Below are 20,695 nucleotides of genomic sequence, written 5' to 3'. Positions count from 1 at the left end.
CTTCCACTTGCTTTAGAAAGTTTTATTTTCTTTTCCACATGTGGCATTACCTACCAGTTGTCTTGTACTCATGTCAATAGGGAGTTTTTCATTGTACCATACTTTTTTTGCATACTGCTGATGCAGGTGTGGAAGCAGAAGAAGGTGTGGGAGGGCTTCATCAAGTGCTGCCAGCGCACCAAGCCTCAGTCACTGCAGGTGCTGCTGCAGCTGCCCGCTGAGCAGCTGCGCAATGTGTTCCAGGTCAGCCCCGACCTGCAGCAGCCCCTGGTGCAGCATGTCAGCGCTTTTACCGACCACCAGGTATGAGTTTTATACAGACCGCTTCCTAGAGTTGTCAAAAATGACATCCATCTTGGATGCATAATAGTTTAATGGTAGTCCAACACACGTAGCATGCCATAATTTCTCGTGTATTTTGGGTCCTCGCGTACTTTGCACACACCCGATTCATTGCCTGGGTATATAAAAAAAATTTTTTATTCGCATATTTTATGCTCGTTGCTGTGCCATACCACCAGCATACATGCACGGTGCATGCAAGGCAAGCTTGGGAAGACTGGCGCTTCCACTAAAGTTGTTAATTCATTTGTAAATTGGTTCAGAAAAAAATGTTCGAATTGCGCGCTGTTTACCCAGCTTGCTCATGCTGGAGGTTGCATTCTCGGATCAACAGTTGTAAGGGCAAACTCCTAGTAATCTCCAGCACATGCCAGAATCCAAAAGTACTGAACTATATTCGCTGCTCGGTTTGCCACCACTCAGCTAGGCCGCACATGAGGATGCCATTTGATCGCCTTTTATCTCCCATTTGCCTCCAATTGCCAGTTCTGCAATTGTGTTGCTGAGCACGTTGCTTTGAGCTGCGCATGCACCGTTTTGCCATCCAGCGGGAAACTGCACACCAAAGGCGGGGGGGGGGGGGGGGGGGGGGGGGGCGAGTCAGCTTTTGGAGCTAACATTTTTTTCTTTTTGCCAGTAAAGGGTATGAGTTTATGGGGTTCGACATATCGGCTGCAATACGTATACGGTATAATATTGCGTGTTATGACCTTCGTAGGAGTTTTTTTAGGAGGTGTTTGCAAAATCTCATAATTGGCGAGCCCTTTTTTGTAGGCTTAATTTAAAGAAAAAGTGCATAAATTACACAGTTAAATGCTGTATTCAAAATTACCAAATATAATTGGAATCGACATGTGCCTCAGCACGAATGAATGGCTGGGTGAGGCAGATACTGCTTGCTATTATTCTTGTGTTTGGAGCATTATGTTACTGTGTAAACTTGTGAAATCATGTTATGGGTTTGTAGCAAGGAACTGCCAAAATTGTCACATGTTGAGTGACCTGCTTGACTAATCAGCCGTGTTCTCTATCTCATAAGTGAACATTTCATTCATAGCATCATTTTATGTTGTTTATGCAAGCCGAATTCCTGCATTTCCAGCCACAAACTGTTCGCTTCAATTTGAAAAATTTGCTTCAGTTTGGAACTATTCTAACAAGACAACTATTTGCCTAATATTCACTATTCGCACATGCCTAATATTTACTTATTGTGGCTCTCTGGCGCAGCTGTTCGAACATGATGTGTTCCAACATGTTGTATGAATTTTTCCTTTTGCCTTTAAATTCACATCCCCTTTTCAGAGAGCACACATACCCGAGTCGATCTTGGAGGTTCTCAACTTAAATCGACCAAAGGCAGACGATGTAAGTGGTGTTCTGGTTTCTCATTTCTTTCTGAGCTGAAGCAAAGTTGCTTTGTGCACTCATCTAGCAGCCAGTCAAGAGAGTCAAAAGAGTTTATTTACAGAAGTGGTGTAGTCATTGCACCCTTTTCCCCTATGCATAACCTTTGCGATAAATGTAAATAAATAAATAAAAGGAAATATGAAGTTGAGAACTTGCCATTGCAGCAAATGTTTGCTAGCACTGCAGGTTACTGACGCTAGCTTCACTGAGGGTAGTGAATGATGGCATAACAGTGATCGATGGTATGTAGCGAATGGTGACGCATACACCACACGGCACATGATTGCATGCGAGCTCGCATTTCTGTCCTTGGAAAGACTGCGAGCAAAATATCTATATTTCCTTTGATAAATGCTTGCTAGCAGGCACTACATGCTGCCTTAACTCAGCTGGTTTTTCTGTGTTAGCAGTACAGGGGTTTGTGCTTAATCAAGTCAGTTTCTTTGTCTTGAGCAGTTAAACAGACTTAACCATCTGAAAACTGATTTCTAAATCTTTGTCTTGTGCTGCTTCTAATGCGGCAGGGTAACGTTAACTTTGGATGTCTTGCTAAAAACAGAAGTATCTGTTTTGCTACTATTATGTCCAGTGTGCATGTGTGTAGGCATCTGGTTAATTTAGACTGATGCCTGCTAATGTATGCTTATTAGTTTGGGCTCTTTGGTTTTTACAAATAGTGTGCAGTACATGCATGGTAGAACTTGGATTTCGGATTTCTGTTCTCGAAACCCCGTAATTTCGTTATTTTTTTGTGTGTGTTACAATTTAATTGATTGCATGACAGAATACTAGAGCATGCTTTTTGTGGTTTTTGTTTCATTTTTCTTCCTCAGAAGTCAAAGTCGTCAGAAAAAGACGTGAGTATTGACAAAGCACAACCAATAAATAAAAGGACTAGTAAGCTTAATACTTACAACTAGTAAGCTTAATTTGAAAGAACAGTAGCTCTTGTTGTTTGATATTGAAAAGAAAAAGTTAACAACCTTGGTAATTACTTGTTTCATTGATATGCAGGAAGTTTACGTTTGTTGCTGTTTTGAAAATGATCTGACTGTAGATAAGGTAGCATCCGTTAACTTTACAGCCATTGGCTTTACTCCTTATTCGGCACCCTTAATCAGGATTTACGCAGTATCTTGCACCTGTCTTTGTTTAGTTTGCATCATGTGTTGTTGTATTGGGAAAAAGATAGTTAAATATGGTGCTTAAAGACAAGTTAAAATTCCATATCTTTAAATTATTTATTTTATTACCCCAATGGCTTATGTGGGCTATATTGCCACGTAGTGGTGACGGCAGTCGAAGCAGCGATGAAGACGGACGAAAGGGTCTTCTAAAAGAAAACTGTTTATTGGGTTGATTTGCACCCAAAATGGACTGAATCACTCGGCGGCGGCGAAGTGACAAGCGTGCTCGGCGGTCGTCGAACAGAATGCCCGCCGCTGTCGGCCGTGCTCAATTTAAAGCTGATAGCGAACTTTCGAGATAAAGCGTGCAAAGTTGCTAGAATATTCCGGAACAATGTAGAATCAGCGCTGCCAGACTGCGATCAATCGAGATAAATCTAATCGCGTCTTGCGTCGCAAACAAGGCGATAAAGATGTGTGGCGGCAGATTTGAAAAACGAACACTGCAAATATTCACGGCAATATATATATTACGGCAATGAATAAAATCCATCAGTTGCAAAATGACCAATGAGAAATTTGCAGTTGTTAACAAGTTACAAGTTATTCCAGCTTACAAATGCAGGAAACAGAGTATTCATAAGCCGAACATGCACAGGTAAGGCTTAGTGAACAAGCTGGAAAAAGAGCATTACGTTAATAAAAAGCCAACTTCACCGTTATTTACTGTAATTGAAATATGTTGAAAGTTCTGCTCGAATGTTCTATTTGAATTAAGCGCCATTGGCTGTTTACGGTTTATTATGCAGGTATTATACTGAGTGCCGGCATTTAAGGCATTTGCTCTCTGTTAAGGATACTGCATTCTTATCTGCATCTACTGTAACTTGATGCGCGGATGCTTTGAGTGCAACTCATCTGCATGTGCCATTCTTCTTTTGCATGTTGCAGCTTGTTGCCATTACACACAGTGCCCAGATGAAACTGCACGGATGTATGTTTCTGCATGATGCATCCTCGATGCTTTAGTGGCAACACACCCAAACAAGTTGATTCACATTGTTGCATTAATGCTACTCACACTCAAGGTTATCTGCTCATCACATAAAGGTTGCCACCCAAACATTCAACACTTCTGTTCCTGTTTAAACTGCTCCGCTTCTGTTCACTACATGTCACTTGCTTGGATGTACAGTAAAACCTTGTTGATAGTTCCCGGTTCATACGATTTCTCGGTTCGTACGCTCAAAATCACAGACATTAAAAATGTCCCACTATATTTTTCCCGGTTAATACGTTCCCGAAAAACACGATTTCCCGGCTACTACGTTTAAAATTTTGACAAATTGTCGTCGTATAATACGTTTATTGACCAACCGCACATGTGCAAACATACGAGAGGGCACGCGACACGTTTTTTGTGGCAGTCACCCGCTGCGTTGGCTTCTGTGCAGTGCCTCGATGCGACGAGGCGAAGCACCATTACCAAAAAGAAAAAAATAACGGCGCGCTAGCATTTGCGACGGCCGTTTCTGCTGGGACACGATATGAAGAGGAGAAACGCTGAGGTTTCTTCGCGGTGCATAAGGGAAAGGAGGCGAAGCTTGTACGAACTACAGCGATGCGCTTATACACGAACGGGCCCGGTCTGGGAAACGCAGCTTAAAGAGCACGAACACTGCGAAAAATCAGCCGCCGCGGTCGCTTTCCCACGGTACTTGGATGCAAAGAGGCGAAGCATCCAAAATTGACAAGGAAGAGGTTTTAGTCACTTTCATCACTGCCGTCGACGTACCGGATGCGTTACGAATTTCCTTCCGCGCTAAAGACAGCGCGAACGCGAACTGGATTCAGCGAGCGCTGGAATAGGATCTGTTCAGCTCTTGTGGCAAGAAATGCCAATCGACATTTTTATAGAGTGAAATTGTCAGTAAATGTCTTTTTACCTCTTTCAACAGTTACATTTCTCAAAATCAGACGGTTTGGATGATACTTTTCTCGGGTAATAACTTTTTACCGCAATTTAAAAAAAACATATCAACGAGGTTTTTACTGTATTTGGAAAGGGCTATCTTAATGCTGAGCACCAGGCAATATTTTTTAAGGTAGTTGAGCACATTTTCCAAGGCAGAGAGAGCACTTGTGCTGCACCTCTTTTTCATGTGCCACCTGGCAACACCAGTATTGTGAGCATGCAGTCAAAATCTGTACTGCGGTTAACGTTTTTTTTTTCCCTTTACATGACTTGCACGTCACGTTATGCTTTCACGTAGCCCCCTTGAAGCAGTGTTTATATTTCAAAGCATTATTCTTTTGTTTGAACTTGAAGTTGAATCTAGTTTTTTATAGGTTACCGTTGATGTTTGGTGTGGGAGGTACCTTTTAGCTTTCTAGTGCCAAGTGTGGAGCTTGCAGTAAAAGCACCTGCGCAGAGCAAGTACTAGCATACTACTTATGGCCATCTGAGGTCACAGTCACAAAAGAGAAATAGTAAAGAATGCATTGCACAGTGGCAAAGATAGGACAGCAACAGATTGACATTTTCTCAGACAAATACTAATGCCCTGCCTATTCTCATGCAAACAACCATACTTTTCTTATTTTTCTTTCCCAAACACAGAAAGATTCTAGCAAGGCTGTAAGTATGCTTGCATGACAGTGGGTTGCCCTCTTGGTTTTGGTTATTCCTCTGCATGCCACTGAAAGTTGTCATTTTTACTAACACCTTGTTTTGCAGTTACAAGGACTTTCTGGGTGTGGTCTGTGAAACTGAAAACTCCTTTTGAGTGCTCTTTTCATGTTTTTGGGGTAAAAAAAAACCATTGGCAGAAAAGCTTTTGCATTTTGAGGGGAGACACGATGTCTGCTTTCAGAGTTTCGGGATCTCTCTTTTCTTTCTATTTTGTAAGTAAGTGTGATGTCGGGAGCCACTGGTTAATTTAAGAAAATCGCAGTATGCTGAATGTACCCGCAGAAGACAAGAACGGTTAATCGCTTACTAATTGCATTGCACTCACTTCTGTATCAAAACGTTTGACACTGACTCAAAGCTATAAGCAGTGTTAAAGCTACTGCATTCGTCTTGCCCGTGACTTATCGCAGCTAACGAAAACTTCTTACTAACAGAGTTGCATTTTGTCTTGTGCTTCTTCCCTCCCCTTCTTCTTCCGTTTGCAGATTGCCCTTAAAATAAAAGTTAGTATGCCTGTTCTTTCTTACCAAACACTAGCTTTGGCATTTTGGTGCCAGTTGTTCTGCTCTGGATATGTAATTGAGCACTGATCCCACCTGTTTCTTTTATTTTTTTCTTTCTCCTTCTCTCGCACACACATCTGACTGTAGAGAGACCAATCTAGAGATTCTAGGGACTCTTCGAGGGACTACAGCAGTGGCCGGTCTGAGAGAGACAGCTGGCGGTCATCTTCGAGCAACACTAAAATAAGGTTGTCAACAGTGGAAGACAATGTGGGGTCTCAAGACCACGACGCGTAAGCCTTGGTGAGTTTGCTCATGGCCTGTGGTTGACCTCATGTCATTGTGCTGTAGATTTATTTCCCTAGTTAGAATTCCGTCCTGGTTCGAGTAGTTAGATAAGCTTTGAAAAAAGTAGAAAGTAGTCTTATTCTCCCTGCATTAATAAATTTTCATGGCCCAGTGCAACACTGAGGGTGCCATAGTGGAAGGCTCCAGATTAGTTATGGCCACATGGGGTTCTTTAATATTCATATGTTAAACGGGCTCTGAAGCACCTTTTGAGGAGAGTACATAACTCGTTCAGTCAGTACACTTTGTTTTCATGAACATCTGAGCCAGAAAATACCTACACTTCTACACGTAGCAGAGAGCCCGCTATAGCGCGCAAAAGTTGACAAGCTCTTTCCGGTGACTTTTTCATACTCTCGCCCTCCTCCGTCTCACACGCCTGCATATTTCAGTTAAGAGGTGGCTATGGGTTAGATTCTTTCAGACGTCACGCAGCTACCATGGCCGTGGCCAGTCAGCTGCGTTGTTCTGGTGGGTAAGGAAGCTCTGCCCTCCGGGGAATTCCCACACGCATCGGCAGCCGGTGGTGGGGCCAGCAGAAGACATTGAAATTCAAAGTGTGACTGCAGATAAATCGGTTTTTTACAAGCACACTTAAAAATCCTTGCTGAAGGATATTCATTGAGTGGTGTCCTTTAACATCGCAGGCATACAGCAAATTTATTGAGAGCCCCTTTCTGAGCTCCTTTAAAGGAATGCCGACACCAAATTTTGCTTCTGCGTTTTCTTGTAGTGGTGCGATTTGTGGTCATTCAGGCTCTTGAGGCGGTGGCAAAGTAGCAATTCTAGTGCAGTTTTTTGATGCGATGGAGGCGAAATTCTAGAGGCCCATGTGCTGTGCGATGTCAGTGCACGTTAAAGTACACCAGGTGATCAAAATTTCCAGAGCCTATCAATACGGTGGTCCTCATAGCCTGAGTAGCTTTGGAATGTTGAACCCCCTTAAGGCAAACTATGGTTTATGGGGGTTTAACGTCCCAAAGCGACTCAGGCTATGAGTTTGGTTTATGGGGGTTCAACGCCCCAAAGTGACTCAGGCTATGAGGACCACCGTAGTGAAAGTTTCTGGAAATTTTGATCGCCTGAGGTTCTTTAACATGCACCGACATCACACAGTACACGGGCCTGTAGAATTTTGGAATTTTGGTGAAACCAAAAAGGTGCCTGTGTGCATGCTAAAGATCCCCAGGTGAGCAAAATTATTCCGGAGCCCTCCACTACAGCACATCTTTCTCCTTTTTTCTTTCCCTCTCACCTTTTTCCCTTCACTCTGTGGGCTATGAAGGTGCCCGCCAAGAGTGAGACAGTTACTGTGCCATTTCCTTTCCTCAAACTGCTCATTGCAGGTCATTACAAACTAGAAAATATGTAACCAAGAACTGGTTGTCTATACTCCTCTTGAGCACATTGATATATGCCTGACTGCATAAAAATAGCACAGTTAAGCATGGCTAAACGTGGATTATTATTCACATCACTGAGGTGTCCGTCATATCTGCTGACTGTGTGATAGGGGCCACATGCATTATCAAGACCTGCTACATGGATTGTAGGTAGCAGTCTTATTAGGAGGGGGGGGGGGAAGAGGCTCTTAAGATAAAAATTTTATTAATGAAGTCATAATTATGGAATCTTTAGAAAAGATATTCTTGCATGCTGATTGAAGATAATTGGGGGTGTGCTAATATTAAAATTTTTGTAACATGAATCAAATATCAGTTCAGTATGAAAAAGTATTTCAGGAAATGATAAGTAGGCAAATTCTATCACTTTTTTTTTCAAAAATAGTATATGGTCTTTTGCAACTGAGATAAACAAAACTAGACTGACTTAGCACCATTAAAGAAAAAAAATGCGATGGGCTCAGAAATGTATGCTATTTGATTAGCCAGCATGCCAAAAATGCAAAATTGCAATGAAGCCTTATTGGCCGTGAAAGCGACCACCAGCATGAGCGAGCTGGTTAAACAGCGTGCAGTTCATCCCCTTGCCACTCGCACCATTCGCAGCTGCACACGGAGACGTGGTTGCACTGATCTTCCCAAGCCTGCCTCGCTTGCACCCACATGTATGCTGGTGGTCTGCCGCAGCAGGGAACATAAAATATACTAGTAAAAGTTTTTTCATAAAAATATGCCTAATAAATAAGGGGTGCGCAAATTATGCAAAGGCACAAATTACAAGAGTACGGTAATAATGGTAAGTCACAAGGCTTGTTTTACACAAAATTGATTGCATGTTTAGAATCGGCACACAATAGTATGCTTCATTATTGCAACTTCATTAATAAAAATTTGTTTCTTAGACCCTCTTCCCCCTTAAAATAATGTTAGAATTCTGGGTACAAAGCTGATAAAGTGCAGGAAGGGCACTACAGTGCCCTTTTTGTTTAGTTTTTGTTTTGTTTTTACAAAAGCGTGCACTCTTATGCTCCCATTGGAACATGTTTTGTCTGCGTCTCCTTTTGCTGCCATAAAGAAAAGCGCGTCCTTTTTTGTGTTTAACTGAGAACAAATAGAGGGAGGCTTGCAAATTTTCACTTATGTTTCTTTTCTTTTTTCAGGATGGAATCCGTGTTAATTGTGAATGTAATAATAGTAAAAAAATAAAAGTGTGTTGATAAGATGGCACATGTTGCTGGATAGCAAGCTGTAAGTGCTTCTTTGTGCGAAACACCTGAATGACCCTGTGTGCTATGTTTTAATGACCCTGCAGTTGCTTCAGCAAAGGAAAACACTTCACACACGTGTGCATGTACATATATACTTTAATGTGGACTCCACAACACCAACAGACACTTTGCTGTCCAACAAGCTGCTGAGCTACTATACAGAAAAGCATTAATTACATCATATAAAGAAAATTATCTGTACAATAATAATTTCATACATGCCCACGCTGTCTTCACTAGCTCTGTCGTCACCACTAGATGGATGTTAGATGCTGGTGCTGCTTACACAACCTGCAGATTTCTTAATCATATGCAAGAGACAAAAGCACCTTATCAGGCTGTTGCATCTGGCTCTGCACCTTTAATGCAAAGCAGCTGGTTCATTAATTTAGTGTTACGGCAGCAAGTATGTGTGGCAGTCTTAATGTGGACACGACGCATAACAGATTAGAAGCCCGGGTCCCAGTCTGTCTCTTGAGGCACCTGTTTTATGGTGTAGCAGATGAGAACATCACCGTGCTCAAACCGAACACTCGCATCTTGAAACATGAGTCCGCACTCGACGTCTTTCTTGGTGGAGTCCACTTCATTCTTGAGATGCCTCATGGATGCCAGCCGCCCTTAGAGAAGACGAAAGCAAAGCTATGATGTTTCTCTTGTACTTGTAATCTAAACAGCACAGCTTAGACAATAGTGCTTAAACGGAAACTGCACCACTTTTTGAGAATTCCACAATATTCAATTTTTTCAAATCTACTATATAGGCTGTAACTAAAGCATGGCAAGTTTTTTCCCTAGCAATTAAAATGGTGACGCAATCGGCGATTAAATTTTAGGCTTCTCCTCACAGCATGGGAGGAGTGCGGAGAAGCTTGATGTATCATCACGGACGGGTAAGATTTCAAAATTCCACTGCCGTCAACCACACCCTGCAATGCAACGCTCAGTTGGTCTTGCCTTCAGTGGCATTGGTTTTCTTTTTTCAAAGCATTGAAAATGTTCCGGTACCATAGACGACATCATCATGTGCCCTCACAATTGATGAGGTGCACTGTGGAGAAGCTTGAAGGTCATCATGATTTTAATCGGCGATTACGTCACCATTTCATACGCTAGCCCAAAATGACCTCGCATGCTTGCAAGTTTCATACATTCGACCTCTTTAAACTCGTTGAATTCTAAAACCTCTGCAGTTGTCCTTTAATGTCCGCAAATAAAGAGTACTGGTACCACACCACAACTAGCTTGAAAATGACGAAAGGGGTTAGTGCTTCCTACAGATCGTGCAGTTATGTTAGCACACAATAGCAACTGTGGTGAGCTAGCCAGGGGTTACAGCTGAGTTGATGACTCCTGCAAAAACACTGCAACACTGTGGTTTTCTCCAAATGAACACAAGCTTGCTTCCAATTGTTCTGCCCAGATGAAAATGTAAAGAAAAGGCAGGCACATTGTCGGAAAAGCTGGCCGCTTACCACTGTGTACGGTCTTCTCGCCTCGAACTACTTTGTAGAGCGCATTCTTGCGCAGTATGCCCTTGGTGCACTTGCAGCCTGCCACCGGGATCTTCTTTCTGCCTTCGGTGACCAGGAATTCCTGCTGCACAAGAGCTTCTCCTGAGAGGAAAAAAAGAAATGAACATGGCAGAGGTCTTGCTACCAGTGCTTCACACTCCATCTGAAGCCAAATGTCATTTAGGAAATTTACAAAAAAAAAATGTCATTAAAGGTGCCCCCCCCCCCCCCCCCCCCACACACACACACACACACACACCATGCATCACATACACTAGGTACCCCATGCACACCGTGCCACAGTGAACACCTCGATAGTACACTCCTTCACCTGTGCTCTCCTTACTCTTACAGTTAGTTGCTCTATGACGTAACAGCGCAGCATTTACGGAAAAAGTCTTTCAAGGAAACATTGTAAGGCGCCCGCAGCATCCAAGGCACTTCTCATAACCGAAAAAGGCGAAACTTCAGTTTTCCTACTGAAACACATTAGAACTCAGAAATGTATTTAATAAATAAACGCTGCACGTTAGTTCCAGCGCCCTTGGGTGGCATTTTTGCCAACCAGCAACAACGGCAACAAAAAAAAACGAACAAGCATTGATGTCTGCCATGTTCATGTTGCTGACTTGTGTCCACATCGCTAAACAGCATACACAAACAAAAAACAGTAACATGATTGGTTTTGCATGTGTGCCTCCATTTCTGATTAATTTATGTTAGGATTTTATGGACCATATGGGCCCTTTACATTTGACAATTATAGTCAAGTGAATTGGGAGACTGCCGCAAGTACTGAAGTCTGCTGTGTAGGTTACGCTTTCGGGACTTCGTGTCAAGCACGCCCACACAAAACTGCAGCAGCCCTAGCGGTCGCGTCACAAACCACCGAGCGAGGACACCACAGACTGCCATAACACCCCTATTCCTGGTCACGCAGTCTGCTAGTTGAGCTCTGGGACTAATATTGCTCATTGCAATCCAGGCCGGAAGAAGCCAAAGTGATGCTGACCATGAACCTCTTCCACATCAAGAAGTGGTAACCGTTTGCCGAGTTCCTTCTTGATGTCATCTATCAGGTGGTAGATGACGTTATAAGTGCGTATGTCGACATCTCCTTCCTCCGCTGCTTCTTTTGCTGCGCCCAGGACAGGCACGTGAAAGGCATAGACGATGCCTGGAAAAGTGGAAAATCTATATATAGAAACGCATTATTGAAATGTTTTGTGGCAGATTTATTGCAGTAATGTTCCATGCCGTAACCGAAAATTCCTTCGAATAGACCCAGAATTCTCAATCTCGGGCACTTTTTCCTGTAGCAGCTTGAAAACTCCATCAATTTGAAGAAAAGAAGAGACAATATTGGTTCTCAAAATTCTTTTTTGCCAAATTTTAACCCTCAAATTCTCCGAAAAAGGAAAAATTCCCTGAATTGAGCATTATTGGTTCCTTGTTCAATACTTGTCAAGTGGCAGAGGTGGCTTGAGTCTTCAGTGTGGTTTATTATTTCAGATGTTTCAGTGCAGCAGCACTAATCTGCATTCTCGCAAAAACCAGGTGTCTGAAGCCAGTTGTCTTTTTTTTTCTGCCATGCAAATCTGCATAACTACACAATAAGAGGCTTTACGTCTTTACCAAATAACGTTACATTTTCAATGCAATTACTACAATTAATGTGACAATGACAATTTATGATAAGTGAAATCAGCATTTCAGCTTGCCTTCTTCAAGGAGACAGTTCCATTTAATATAGTCGAAACTGCAAGCTTGCTTGTTATGGTGAAGCATCAAAAACATTTGAATGGCATATATTGGAGTTTCTTTGAAAGAATTTCTTAAATTTTGCACAAGGTAACTTCTCACGTGGTGAACATTCACCATGGCATTGCAATGTGCCAAGCAGGGTACGTAGTTCTTCGTTACCATTGAAGGGTTGCGCCAGCTCCACATCGGATTCCGACACGGGACCTACTCCATAGTGAATGATGTCTAGACGGCAGTTTTGGTGTGAGTGGTAAGTGTCGAGTAGATCCAAAACAGCTTCCACAGAGCCGTCAACATCTCCTATGGAGGGAGCCAATAAGAACTTGTCAGTTTTTGAGCAGTGAACAGGTACCTTGCCTCCAAACAAGTGCTCAAAGTTGGGTGCATGTATAGAATAATAAAAGGTATTCAAACGGGAGTCCAATACTAACACAAAAGTATTGAGTGGTAGTCGATATTATGTATCGACCACGGAATGTTGCCAGGCCAGTTGGTACATTATTTCGACAAAACTGTGCAAAAGACGGGACCGAGAATAGGGGACACACACAGCAATGTGTGTGTCTCCAATGTAGTTTACCAGTCAACCTGGTTGCCCAATTCAACGGGTTCAAAAATAAAATGGTCCAATACCAATGCAAAATGTGACTTATTTGTAATGGTAACCAATAAATATGGTCAATATGCCACAGCAATACACATATGCCTGAAGGCCTCATCTTGCATGCAGATGAGTTATGACAGTCCATCTGCACTGCATGTCATAGCACATAACACAATGAAATTAAGTAGGTCGAGCACTGCTATATTTTATCATCTATCTGACAAGCTCTTGATTCTGTACAACCTGCAAGAATGCATCTGTATTTGTGCCAAGAACAAAAATTAAAGGTTGCAAATCATGTGGATTGTTGGAGTCTGCCGCACCTTTGACAACGATGGGCAGACAAGGAGTGTCGTCGACAGTAAACTCCTTTTGGCGGTTGGTGAGACGCTTGCGCTTTTTACGAAGACCCATGGCTCGCCGCTGCTCGAGCTCTGACCGGTATTGCTCCAAATGCTGCTGCACCTTCTGTTGAATTGCTTTGTACTCTTCCACGTCTTTCTCTGCCCTCACCCGGGACTCCCGCCACTCGACGACCTGATGCGCACGTTTCTGCGAGAAATTTCAGCTCAAGGTCAGTTGAGCTGTGAGCAGTTTACTACAGTCTGAATTAGCTTGTTCTTTGGCTATATAGATAGCACATTCACTGCATGGGCCTACATGGATCCACTTTCTAAACTCTCTGGCTGATTCATAAAAATTTTGCTTCCATGTTTTTCCTAGTCTGTTTCAACTACCTTTTTGTAGTAACGTAGCTGGAGGATGCATGAGAATATTTAAAATTTTTGAATATCGAATCAAATATTCTATTCGATTCTCCAAATGAATCAAATAGTGCATATTCAAAATTATTCAGAAATGTCCAGAAGTTCTTGAATAAGTTTCGAATAACCGACATAAAGCTCGAATTGGGCACGTCGTAGTTTTCTTCAGAGTATTTCAGAAATGGGGACCACCTCTACGTCGCGCAGCATGCTGCCGCAATTGGTCTGCATTTTAGTGCCACAACGCGCTCCATTCGTGCGGCAACGTTCATGATGCCTCCAAGACTGGGTGACACGGCAGGGTTCAGCCATGCTCAGCTAACCCTGCCTTCATGCCCGATATCTGAGGCCACTGCTCACCTCTTGTCCCTCCCATCAACTAAGATGTGGGGCTAGTTTGTGCGCCGGCATCGTCAGCAGAAAAAAATTTTTTGAGGCACATAAAATGACGGTCACAGATTTAATATACAGACTTCTTTGTAGTTTCCCACAAATATTTGTTTTGTACGAATATTCCCACAAGTAGTGAATAATCATGCAGATATTCTATTCATATTCGATTCTATTCATATTCGGTTTGGTTTTTTCATTACTCGTTCCGTTTTTAGCCACACTATTCGTATTCAGTTCGGTACTGAAGCTAGATTATTCACTTTTGATTAGATTTCGAAAAGCACTATTTTCACACCTGTAGACACGGCTAATGGAGCACTTTGGGGCAGCAAGTAAAAACAAAATAGTCACCTCAGATTCAACTTCAATGATGACGTCGCCGGCAGATGGAAGTGACTTCCAGCCAATCACCTGAACTGGCGTTCCAGGCGGTGCGTTCTGTACTGGCTTACCCCACTCATCAAACATGCCACGCACCTTTGAAGAGAGGAACGAATATGCTGTCACATTGATTAAAAATGCTAGGTAACAAGGGCCATCATCTAACCCGAGAAGAAGCAGCCTGGGAAATAGCTTACCTTTGCCCACGACTGTCCTGCCACTAAGTACGCTCCCTTCCTTAACGTTCCACGCTGCACTAGAGCTGTGGACAGCTTCCTGGAAATGTTTGTCTCATAAATGACAACAATCACCCATAAAATTAATGGAAAAATAGATGCTTAGGATAAAAATATATTAAGTAATACTACCTCAGGCCGCAGAGTGTGAAAACACATAGGGAACTCTGCACTGTGTTACAATGCACTAGAGTCTGCAATGGCCTGCAGTCACTTGCATGCTGCTGGCATCTAGTGGCTGGAGGGAGAACTGTTATACAAAGCGGTTTGTATTTTGCGCAACAAGATGCTGCCTCTGCCTGTAACTCCATTAGAAGACATTACATTACCTCATTTTATGACAATATCCTGTCGCATGCTCACATATGCCAAGAGAAACTTTCCATCCCATACATTCTTGCTCCAAGACTGACTTGGAGCAATACAATCATCTGCACAACCTGCCTTTTTTGTGCAAAAGCACTACTTTTCAGCAGCAAAGCTGAAAAACTCGGGTTGTGTGTGTGTCAAGCCTCAACCTTTGATTTTTTACCTTGAACTTAACCTTGATCTTGCATGTGGTTGCGTTTGAAGCAGTGTTGGATCAAGCGTTTTTGCACATCCTACTCGGTTTAACTATGTTAAAACTAGCATTTTTTTCCTTTCTCCTACCCTAAAAATATTTAACCAAATGCCATATAGCTAGCCTTAGTGAAATCATTTATGTACACTAGGCACAATGCTTCTCTTCATGCATTCTAAATCATTCCTTTACCCTCGATGTTGGTCTGTCGTGGATTCGATGACCACACCTTCAACAAGGCCCTTGGGGTCCGCCTTGATCTCCATGAGTGCAGCTTGAGTCATAATAGTTTCAACTAACTTGTCCAAGTTTGTGCCCTGTGCAGTTAACATGGGAAGTTAAAGGTGAACCATTTTGTTTAGCTTCCAATTCTTTGCCCTACGAACAACAAAGATGTGCAAGTTTTCCACTGCAGAGACATTTTCAGCTACGGGCTAAGTTCTCATTCTGGTGTTTCCATGGTACTGATAAATTAGAAATTCAAGTTGCAACTTCAGCGCTAGTAATGCAAAAAACTAGCCACAGCCTCAGTAGTGCAAGTGTGTGAAGTAGTGCCTATATATGAAACTTGGTTCATCTCTGCACCTTCTGTTCCTCAAAATATTTGGTAAACAAAATAAATGACAGAAGATTTTTCGTACCGATAAAGGAACTGTCATATTTGTTCACCCAAAATCAGGTTCATCAAAAACAAGCTCACAAATTCAAAATCAACACTACAATTCAATTAAAAGTTCTTGGCATGTAAGCTATTTTTGGTTTCCCCTGTGCAACAGACCTTCAACGCTGAGATGCACACATACTGTGTGTCTCCTCCTTCATCGTCCATTTGTATTCCGTATGCCATCAAGCCCCTTTTAACATGTTCCTGTGAAGGAAAAAAAGGCACAATAATGTGCACTCGCACACCCAAAAAGTGGCACATCAGAGCTGTTTTCTCAGTAGGTACCTGTAGCAAGAATTACTTACAATGTCAACTCCAGGCTTGTCTACCTTGTTAATGGCAACAATTATTGGCACTGGAATAGAACACAAGAAGTAGCTCTGACATGGTGCATTGGCACCACACGTGTTTTTGAGCACTTATCAAGTGTTTATCATAAAATAATGCATGACCGCTGCCTGACATAACAAAACAGTTCAGGATTTCAGTAGTTGTATAGTCATTAATTAGCAGAAATTAGTAAGCACTTCCTGTAAAAAGAAAGCAGAATGTTTGTTAAACATATAGCACAGAAACAATTTGTAATTGATATTTTAGCTGAAGTGGCAACAGTACTCACTGCTAAAGCTAAGCTCATACTTCAGGCCAAGCGACAAGGCATAGCCATAAAGACGCAAATTTTGGCTCAAGAATAGCTTTCAGCAGTTTCAAACAAGCTGTTGTATTTACTTTAAAATGGGAAGAGGAAGCAAATTCCTGGTGCGAGTACCATTGGCTTCACGAGCGTATCGAATAGATTCGACCGTCTGCTCCATCACACCATCGTCAGCAGCAACGACTAAGATGACGATATCCGTTGCCATGGCTCCCCTTTCACGCATTGCCGAGAAAGCTGCGTGCCCGGGTGTGTCCAGGAATGTGATGCTCTCTTTGCTTGGCAGCTTCACTGAAAGTACAAGCGACACTTTTCTGCAGCACACTATGCTGACTTAGCCGCATTTGAACTCCAGACACAAAATTTAGGGGAAAAAAAGCACCTTCCGTGCACCGAGAAGAGTGGTACAGCTGATTCCATCTAGAGCAATCATGTAAAGACACAAAAGCAGAAGTTAGCTCTGGTTACACTCCTGCAGGTGCAATGCAATTCGTAATTTTGTTAATCACAGAGGATTCAGACAAATTGCAACAGCCTTTGTGAGCCCCTTCAAAATCTCAAATGATATTCCGTTCAATGCACCAGCAAGCGCTTATGCCACTGATGAGCCGGTATGCTCTTGGAGTGCTGGTATGGGAGCGGTTATCTTTTTATTATGCCAAGAGTGCACGTCAGTTTTTTTTCTCTCTCACTTCGGATCCCATTCATCATTTTTTAACCCCCCCAGCGGACTTGGACGAGCCAGGCTTGTCATAAGCTGAATGTCATTTCTGGCTTATGACAAGTCCAGCTTGTCGCACGTTTTCTAACATTCCGTGTCTAGTTTAAGGTGAACAGGATCATCCAAAGCATTTTTTTGGCTTGCAACAGACAGCAGCACAGGTACTAAATGACCATCTTGGTACCATCAAAAAAAAAAATGTGTGCATTAAGGGGTTAACCTGTAAAACAGACCAATTTAGGCCTGACAGTCCCTGAAGTACTTACAGAAGGGTGCTGTTCCCAAAGTCCCAGAAAGTTAAGGCTCCTAATCACATTCACACATTCTTTTATTCAGCGCTCATGCCATCTTTGTTCATTCAATAACCAGCAATACTATTGCTTTACATTCAGAGTGAATGAAGGTTTTCACTAGTTTGCAGTCTAGCGATAAAAGATTATCCCAGTGCAACAAATTGAAACAAAAGGGGGTCGTATTTTTAGAACAAACATGACCTGTTTGGAAGACAAGACCGGTCACAAAATTGCAAGCACCAAACTAATGTCAGCCTTGCCTTCCATACAATCTTTCTATAGCAATCCTTCGAATCGCTATATAGTTGCTGTAGAACTGTGATTGCAATTTTTTGGCCTGCCACAAATTCTGAAAGTGCTTGTCAGCAAACGAACACTTTGGTAATGGTTCAAACTAATGAACATAATTTTTTTCCAACCCATGAGCAGATATCATGCCACCCACCAGTGAAGGCACCAATGTGTTGCGTGATGCCACCAAACTCTTGGTCAACCACATTGGTATCGCGTAGCGAATCCAGAAGTGTCGTCTTTCCGTGATCCACGTGTCCCATGATAGTAATGACTGGTGGCCGTGGCACAAGCATGCTTGGGTCAGGGGGTGGCCTAAAGAATAACCGAAAATACCAAGCTTAGCGGAATACAAGCTTTATTTTTTTTTCCTTTTATGCAAATTTGAAGCAGAAGTAGTGTGAATGAATAGAGCAAATCCAAGGACAAACAAAGATACAAGTCGGCACAGAAACCATTTCACACCTTCTGCCTGCATCTTGAAATTCCTTTTTTGGTGATGGTTGCTCTGGAGGAGCCACAATCTGACCTCGATAGCCGAGTCTCTTGAGGATCTTGAGGAGAATGTCTATGTCATCAATTCCTAAAATGAAAGAATAGACAACAATGGCACCAAGAGAGCGCTCACAGTGCTGCTGATAACAGGAGAAAGGAAAATTCATGGTCGGTGGCAGAGTACTGGTCTCTCGCACACTCACCACAGTCATCATGGTCATACTGTGCAGCATTCTCGACGTAGAGAATCGCCTCATAGATGTCATCTGAAAGACAAAGTACGATGAACATCAAAGATGTGGATTGTTCCTTTTTCTTTAACAACACTGGAATGGTGATAGCACGTCAATCATTTTACCTATTGGTCGCTGCACCACATTGGCAAGCTCGGCAAGAGTTATGTTTTTCCAAACTTGGAAGACAGGACTCTTGGGCTTCGTCTTCGATGGCACCTGGGACAAATGAAGGTGGAATATAGCATACCAGAAATTGCCATTCACTGAGCAACAAAGGATCAGTTTTCCAACAAGAAGAGCTACTGATTTCCACTGAATATTGTGTGGAACATGCAAGGCACTTGCGTAATACTAAGTGCAACAGAGGCCTGTTTGTTTGCACAGAGCTAACGACACAGAAGTGTCCTACACTAACAGCATCGTGCTTCTGCACGCTGCATGGATAAGGATCAACACTTTAAATCAGGCGGTAGCTCACGTTACCTAGCCTTAACTTGTAATATATTTCGTACTTAAACTGGAGACTGAGAACGCTCCTCTTTGCCTTTAGCATTAGCCATTCCACGACCTCCTTCAGAGTGCGGATGATATTTCACTCTTGCCTTGAATTTAGCCGCCAATCAGATAACCTTTGCTTGGTTACTCCTACCCGTCTAAAGTTTATTTTTCCTCCACTGTCCTTCAAATCTAAAGCTTTGAATAAATCAGCCTAGTTGCTTTCAAATGTAGGATGAAGCCCTTTACAGAACAGTATGAAGTATCCAGCCATTTCTTCCTCCTCTCCACGCACAGTGCACAACGTGTCTATCTCTTAATGGTACTTGACTCTATAGGTATGTCTTTGTCCACAGAACTGCCATCCTGACCTCGAACAGCAAAGAGCTTCCCCTAGCATTATAAGATTTTTTTTTTTTTGGCAATTTCCTGCCTGAGCGTTCTTTATGATCCCAGTGCTGATTTCGCCTGAATCCCTTTCTTCCACAGACCCGTCTCTGTTCCTTTGAGTTTTTTCTTAACCCATAATTTGTGCGTTTTGTGTTAACATTTTTCAAGTACTTGAAAGCTTTCCTAAGAGCCCACTGCTTTAGCACGCAGGAATGCTTGTTAGGAAAGTCTTGTGGCTTTTTTATTTTATTCGAACCACCCTTGTTGTACTTGTTCTTAAAATTCGAAACAACCTCCGTGCAAGTGCGGGGGGGGGGGGGGGGAGGGGGGGGAGGGGCGTGGGCGTGCTTTCGTTATTTAGAGCAGTCAGAACTGCGCGGCCGGCCTGCATCGTTCGCGCGTTCCCTTTCAGATTACTTTCGCCTGTAACGTTTCAAACAGAAAAAAGCTACAGCTCACGCAAGACATTTTTTGGTCAACTTTTTAACATCTTACACATTCTAAATGTGTAGCAGACGAAATCAAGCACGTACGCAATGCAGAGTACACTTACGAACGGCTTCTCCATTTTCTTCGCCCAGCGCCAGTGAGACGTGCTGAATAAACGTGACCCGCACAACGAACAGCCATGGCTGCTTTTGTGCTCGTCGGGGTAGTTCACAGCCAACACACGCACCGCGTCGCAAACGCTTGTAGACCGCAATCTGCAAAGAAGTTCATTCAATGATTAAGCACCGTGAAGGTTACCGAACTTGGACACAGAATCAGTCAGTACGAAAACGTGACAACAAAGAATCAGGCAACTAGAAATTACTGAAAACACGGGGCGGTCCAAGTTTGTGTGTCATATAAAGCAAACGAAAAATCCGATCGTCTCACGAGACAAAAACACAGACCGAAAGCTCCGGAGATGCCTCACAGCAGTAACTCCTATGGACGCCGCCATTAATCTAGCCATGCATGTCGATTTAGCGCAGCGTCGTTTTCGTACTGTGCTAAACAGTGTAAATAAAGTTTAGTATTAATAATAAAAATAATGTGAGTGTTTTTAACTCAACAACTTTTTATTGTTGTTGGTTGCGGAAAGACATTTTATTTTTAAGTACTTTTTATACGATAAAGCGCGGCTAAACCAACGTTGGCT

General features: G+C 42.6%; 2 protein-coding genes across 3 annotated transcripts in view; one reads left to right on the top strand and one right to left on the bottom strand.

Moving 5' to 3' along the window:
* Window positions 1-9,070, top strand: part of Sym (symplekin scaffold protein) — a 34,292-nt gene extending 25,222 nt beyond the window's left edge. Inside the window, exons 30-36 of one of the 2 annotated variants that reach the window (XM_077666613.1) lie at window positions 127-303; window positions 1,648-1,710; window positions 2,586-2,609; window positions 5,500-5,517; window positions 6,057-6,074; window positions 6,222-6,378; window positions 8,986-9,070. In XM_077666613.1, coding sequence (XP_077522739.1) covers window positions 127-303; window positions 1,648-1,710; window positions 2,586-2,609; window positions 5,500-5,517; window positions 6,057-6,074; window positions 6,222-6,371 — 450 coding nt within the window. In that variant the 3' untranslated portion in view covers window positions 6,372-6,378; window positions 8,986-9,070. Of the gene's footprint in view, window positions 1-126; window positions 304-1,647; window positions 1,711-2,585; window positions 2,610-5,499; window positions 5,518-6,056; window positions 6,075-6,221; window positions 6,379-6,846; window positions 6,889-8,985 lie in introns of those variants that run through there. The other variant, XM_077666614.1, reaches the window with a different exon arrangement.
* Window positions 9,071-9,170: 100 nt separating this feature from the next.
* On the bottom strand, window positions 9,171-20,518 carry mIF2 (mitochondrial translation initiation factor 2). The gene is made up of 17 exons (XM_077666615.1): window positions 20,448-20,518; window positions 20,105-20,255; window positions 18,789-18,882; window positions 18,634-18,696; window positions 18,401-18,518; window positions 18,090-18,250; window positions 16,745-16,921; window positions 16,281-16,330; window positions 16,090-16,179; window positions 15,504-15,628; window positions 14,711-14,789; window positions 14,484-14,609; window positions 13,299-13,527; window positions 12,531-12,671; window positions 11,620-11,784; window positions 10,569-10,709; window positions 9,171-9,713 (listed from the first exon to the last, which is right to left on the bottom strand). The coding sequence occupies exons 1-17, from the start codon at window positions 20,507-20,509 to the stop codon at window positions 9,541-9,543; spliced, it is 2,145 nt and encodes a 714-aa protein (XP_077522741.1). The 5' UTR covers window positions 20,510-20,518; the 3' UTR covers window positions 9,171-9,540.
* Between the last annotated feature and the right edge of the window lie 177 nt (window positions 20,519-20,695).

This window comes from Amblyomma americanum, chromosome 5 (assembly GCF_052857255.1).
Source record: "Amblyomma americanum isolate KBUSLIRL-KWMA chromosome 5, ASM5285725v1, whole genome shotgun sequence".
NCBI classification, from domain to species: domain Eukaryota; kingdom Metazoa; phylum Arthropoda; class Arachnida; order Ixodida; family Ixodidae; genus Amblyomma; species Amblyomma americanum.
This window is presented reverse-complemented; position numbering and strand designations above follow the sequence as displayed.